The sequence below is a fragment of the Lipotes vexillifer genome, unplaced genomic scaffold (assembly GCF_000442215.2).
Source record: "Lipotes vexillifer unplaced genomic scaffold, Lipotes_vexillifer_v1.1 scaffold84, whole genome shotgun sequence".
NCBI classification, from domain to species: Eukaryota; Metazoa; Chordata; class Mammalia; order Artiodactyla; family Lipotidae; genus Lipotes; species Lipotes vexillifer.
The window spans coordinates 257,395-263,394 of record NW_006783414.1 but is presented as its reverse complement, the minus strand read 5'-3'; the positions used below and the strand labels follow the sequence as shown (position 1 = coordinate 263,394).

General features: G+C 38.5%; 1 protein-coding gene across 1 annotated transcript in view; it reads right to left on the bottom strand.

Annotated features, from left to right (window-relative positions):
• The window catches only part of TBC1D31 (TBC1 domain family member 31), a 61,248-nt gene that overhangs the window by 16,338 nt on the left and 38,910 nt on the right, over window positions 1-6,000 (bottom strand). The window contains exons 14-16 of the mRNA XM_007456033.1: window positions 4,835-5,067; window positions 4,425-4,574; window positions 3,266-3,401 (exon numbers count right to left, since the gene is read on the bottom strand). Of these exons, the coding sequence (XP_007456095.1) occupies window positions 3,266-3,401; window positions 4,425-4,574; window positions 4,835-5,067 (519 nt within the window). The remainder of the gene's footprint in view (window positions 1-3,265; window positions 3,402-4,424; window positions 4,575-4,834; window positions 5,068-6,000) is intronic.

Below are 6,000 nucleotides of genomic sequence, written 5' to 3'. Positions count from 1 at the left end.
GGACGCGCAGGCTCAGCGGCCATGGCTCACGGCCCCAGCCGCTCCGCGGCATGTGGGATCTTCCCGGACCGGGGCACGAACCCGCGTCCCCTGCACCGGCAGGCGGACTCTCAACCACTGCGCCACCAGGGAAGCCCCCAAGAAAACTCTTTAAAAGGCACACTAATTATGGTAATTAGGCCTACTAATTAGTAAAACATTACACAGGTGTTATTCACACAGTGTGGTACTGGCTTAGGAACAGACAGCAAAGGAGATCCAGTTTGTAAGGGAACTGAACACTTAACCATCAGCTGGCAAAATGACTTCGCTAATATTCAACAAATGCTGCTGGGAAAAGTGACTTGCCTTTGGAAAGAAGTAAGCTTGGTTCCTAACTCGTTCCTTACATTCAATTTTCAGACACATCAGGGGCTGGCAAACTTTTCCTGTAAAGGGTCTCAGAGTTAAATACTTTAGGCTTTGGGGGACATCGTTTGTGTCAGCTATTCACCTCTGCTGTTGTAGTGCGAAAGCAGCCAAAGAAATATGTAAACAAATAAGTGTGATCGTTTTCCAATAAAACTGTATTTATGGTCACTGAAATTTAAATTTCATGTTTTTAAAAGTTTAATATAATTTTCATGTCATGAATTATTATTCTTTGATTCTGATTTTTTTTAACCACTGAAAATATTAAAACCATTGTAACTCACGAGCCTTAACAAAACAGGTGGTGGGTCAGATTTGCTGGCACACAATAATCTGCTGACTCTTAGGGACTTCCCTGCGGCGCAGTGGTTAAGAATCCGCCTGCCAATGAAGGGGACGCAGGTTCGAGCCCTGGTCCGGGAAGATCCCACATGCCGCAGAGCAACTAAGCCTGTGCGCCACAACTACTGAGCCCACGCTCTAGAGCCCGCGAGCCACAACTACTGAGCTCGCATGCCACAACTACTGAGGCCTGCGCGCCTCGAGCCCATGCTCCACAACAAAAGAAGCCACCGCAATGAGAAGCCCGCGAACCGCAATGAAGAGTAGCCCCCGCTCGCCACAACTAGAGAAAGCCCACGTGCAGCAACAAAGACCCAACGCAGCCATAAATAAATAAATAAATAAATAATTTAAAAGATAATCAAAGATTTAAAAAAACAGAAAACTACGGAACTAGAAGAAGATAGGCATAAGTGTTTATTAACCTTCTCATTTAAGGCATATAACCTTAAATGGGAAGGTTAATAAACATGACAGAAAACCTAGAAGTCATAAAAAACTAATAAAGTTGGTTATCCAAAAATTAAAATATTTTACATAATGAAAAAAAGACACTGCAAACATTCTTAAGAGTCAAGAAACACAGACCGAGCAAAGCATTCTCAACAGACAAAAGGATTAATGCCCTGACCCTATGCTGTGAGGCAAGCACTATAGCCACATATAACTGCTGAGCCACTTAAAATGTGATTAGTCCTAATTGAGGTGTGCTACAAGTATAAACTGACTATTAGATTTCGAAGACTTCGTACAAACAAAAGGTAAAACATCTCAATGACAATGTATACTAATTACATACTGCAAAGATAATTTCAGATATACTGAGTTAAATATTATTAAAATTAATTTCACCTGTTTCTTCTTACTTTAATGTGGCCATTAGAAAACTTAAAATTACCCACGTGGCTCACATCATATTTCTATTGGACACTGCTGCCCCAAATGATAAAAGAGCCTGTATAAATTGGTAAGAAAAAGAGTAACTTGGTAGAAAAATGGAAAAACGATTTAGATATGCAATTTTTAGTTCTACAAACGAAGATAAATAAATGAAGAGACTGGGCTTAGCCTGGTGGCGCAGTGGCTGAGAGTCCGCCTGCCGATGCAGGGGACACGGGTTCGTGCCCCGGTCTGGGAAGATCCCACGTGCCGTGGAGCGGCTAGGCCCGTGAGCCATGGCCGCTCAGCCTGTGCTCCGCAATGGGAGAGGCCACAACAGTGACAGGCCCGTGTACCCCCCCCAAAAATAAATAAAAATAAATAAATGAAGAGACAGTTAACATCACTAGCAAAAAACCCCCAAAAAACAAAAAACAAAACCATTTTTCACCTATCACCTATCAGACTGGCAAATATTAAGACTGATGCATTCCAAATTGACTAGGGTATCGGTACTCTTATATTCTTTTTTTTTTTTGCGGTACACGGGCCTCCCACCACCGTGGCCTCTCCCACCACGGAGCACAGGCTCTGAACGCGCAGGCCCAGCGGCCATGGCCCACAGGCCCAGCCGCTCCGCGGCACGTGGGATCCTCCCGGACCGGGGCACGCACCCGCGTCCCCCGCATCGGCAGGCGGACCCCCAACCACTGCGCCACCAGGGAAGCCCGTACTCTTATATTCTTAAAATACCTAAGTGGATTCATTTTTGGAGGACAATATGGCATACGTTGGAATTTATTCAACAAAAATATGTGTGCAGGGCTTCCCTGGTGGCGCAGTGGTTGAGAGTCCGCCTGCTGATGCAGGGGACACGGGTTCGTGCCCCGGTCTGGGAAGATCCCACATGCCGCGGAGTGGCTGGGCCCGTGAGCCGTGGCCGCTGAGCCTGCGCGTCCGGAGCCTGTGCTCCGCAACGGGAGAGGCCTCAATCTAATGAAACATTTCGGCCAAGGATTTAAAAAAAAAAAAAAAAAATGTGTGCAACTACTCAAAGATTTGTATCGAGAATGCATAATCTAGCAATGTTTCATACAGCAGAATACTGCAAACAACCTAAATGTCCAACAGCAAAGGATTAGTTAAGTAAACTATGACATGTCCATATAATGGAATACTATGCAACCATAAAAAAGAGAAAGATATATAGCCATTTTAAAATAATTTATCTCTGGGGATGAAATGAGAGAAGAGTGGAGAAGGTCCATTTTAACTCCATATATTTTATAATGGAAATCTTTTTAGACTGGCGACGTGTAAATTTTTATATTAAAAAGGAGCATTTCCCTTACTTCCCAATTAACTTCATGGTGAATTGATACTTCTCTAAAAGAGACAGTCATCAAGGACACTCATCAACCTGACCCATTTTCCTGGCATTTCTAAAACATTTAACCATTAATGAAATATAAAAGAGAATAAGAATAGCTGGGGGCGGGGCAGAGTTACATAAAACTAAAGGGGCTATTTAGTATCCCTTGTGAACTCTAGGAATATTATTTAACTTGAAGGTGTTCGTTACATTTAAATAAGAGTTAATGGAGACAATGTATGAGAACTAAAAATAATAAACCTTTCTCTCAATTTCATCATTCAGTCTTCTTAGTTCCATTTCACGCTGATCTTGCTGAAGCTGCAGAAGACACCTTCTTGCAGCATCTTGTAAGTGCACTTCCTTTACTTTCAACTCTCTTTTCACAGCAGCTAGTCTTAAACACAAAATACATCAAGAGGAATAAATAAAATCATTTCCCAATATATATTTAAATGGAAAAATACTGTGTTTCACAATGAAAGGCCTGCCACCTATTTTGGTCCGCTTTCCCAACTCAACTGGTGCCATCATAACATGGGTTTTTATAATATATAAATGAAAACGCTCAATTACAAAACAAGCCTACATTCATGAAAATGACAAGTCCACATGCAATTGGCTATTTCTTCATACTCAAAAATTCTCTTTAACAGGTCTACTACTCAGATCACCTCAATACAATTAATAGCCTTTATCTGAGAAAAGAAGCCCCCCAAATACTCTGATGTTACCAAAGATTATGTATGCTTATTCTTTTAGAATTCTAGAAGGCTAATAATGGCTCAGTTCAGTAATTTTTTTTTAACTCACACCAGAAATCTGTTTCATAAAGTCCTATCCAAAAATAAGAATCAACAAACACTTACAGAAGTGATTCTCCCAACAATTAGCCTTAATCTCAACGCTTATCCCATGATCTTAACTAATTTAAACATTTTGCCTTATTAACGTATTATTGAATAAGCATTTAATACTTCTTTCCCTGTCCTCCAAAGTATGAAATGTACAATGAGACAATCATTTTATGTTTCATTTTCAGGTCACACAGATATGTTTAAAACACAATTTAAAAAATTATACTCCACTAAAGTTGATTTACCCAGCATCGTGTTGCAAGGCATTTCTGCCCACCGTAAAAGGTACCTTAGATCTTGTATTACTTCTGAATAATCAGAGCAAGTTATATTATACTCAGTATAGCTTTAGAATTACAGTTTACTATATGCCAATTTTTTGAGAAATGTATTATAATTTCTTTTTAGTAGCTTAAACATTTGCTTAATGGAAATAGCAGAGCTGGGTAATACTATACAAAGTGAAACTGTATATAATTATATATAATTTCATAATAATGAAAGACATAAACATGATTAAAATAACTCAGATGTCCAGCTTTTTTTCAAAGTGTTAAACGTACTTTTGTCTTTGCTGTGTCATCATCTCCTCCTCTTGTAAGAGCATTTCTCTCGTTTCTTCAGCTTTACGAAGCGGTTCCTGTTTTTGGTACCAAGTTTCATCTTCAACTTTTTGCTGGTCTACTTCAGCTTGCATGTCTTCAACTGCCTGCCTAGAGTAGATAATATTTATTATTATAACAAAACGCAAATAAGAAAACTGAGTAATTTAAGTTCAAGAACGAACAAAACACAAAATGTATACCTCATGAACATGTAACTGTTTTACTTCCATATGCAAGAATACCTTTAAAGATATTTCCATCCTCCGAACTCTGATTTTATACAACTTAATAATTTACATGTCTTTTTCATAAAAATTTTGTTTATAATAGATTTTGTCTTTATCAAAGAACAACCATTCCGTGATTACCTCTCTCTTAAGTAATCCAGTTCATCATCCCTTATTCTTTCTCGTTCCTGTGTCTGACAGTCCACGATAAACTTTGGATATTGATTAAATACTGGGTATTGCCCTTTTGTCAGTGCCACAAAAACATCAAGCATGCTGTCTGGATGAATATCAGTGGGCGTGGTATCCATGAGACGATAAACTTCTCTAATTACAGCACTTATATCCAGGTTATTCCGATGGTGAAAAAAATACTGTAAGAAAACTTCGTGTTTAAATTGAGGTTGACCTAGTAAGGCAATTAAGGTAGAACCAAAACGAGTTTAAACACGTAAATGTGAATTTATCTTTAAGAGGATTTTTTTTTTTTTTTTGCAAATTCACTGAAGCGTTTCGTAACCCAAGTTTTAAAATGAAGATCCAGCTTCATATTTAAAAAAATAAATTTATACAACCAGATTATGAAATTTTGAAATAAAACTTTTAAAATGTTAACTCAAAATGAAGGCTTCCTTTATAAGAGAAGACCGCTTCAACAACGAAATAAATTCTACTGGAACTTTTTTCTTCAAAATCCAAAATAAGTAAATTCAAAACTAAATTAGCCTTTGAAAATAACCTTGATTTTTAAAAAATATCTGACATGTTTCCACATTATCTTGTTCTGCTGGCAGATCCAAATTCTAATACATATACACACATACATACATATATGTACGCATCTTGTGATCATGAAGTAAAAATAAAGTTTAATTTGATAGGAACCACAAAATAAGTAACAAACAAACAAAACCAACTTAATTCATCCTGTTACCAAAAGAACCTCTCCCTTTAAAAACTACCTCTAATGCTTTCTTTCAGCCACTGTCCTCAAAATTCTCATAGTTACCATTCTGCACGTGTAATAAGCATCCAGATTATCCCAGACCAGTTGGGTCACTGATAAAATCATGCACAGAATAAACAACTACCCAATTGTTAAACATCCTTTAAATAGGCAAAAAGCACAAAACTCCAACATCATCATGATTCTTCTCCGAAGCTATGATTTTAGGACTAGCAGTCAAGCTATGACTGACTACAGCTATGTAAGGGCCAGGACGCAGTGGTATAACTTATTCTCTGCTATATTCTTACCACCTGGCACCAGTACCTGACATACAGTAGGTACTCAATAAATACGTGGA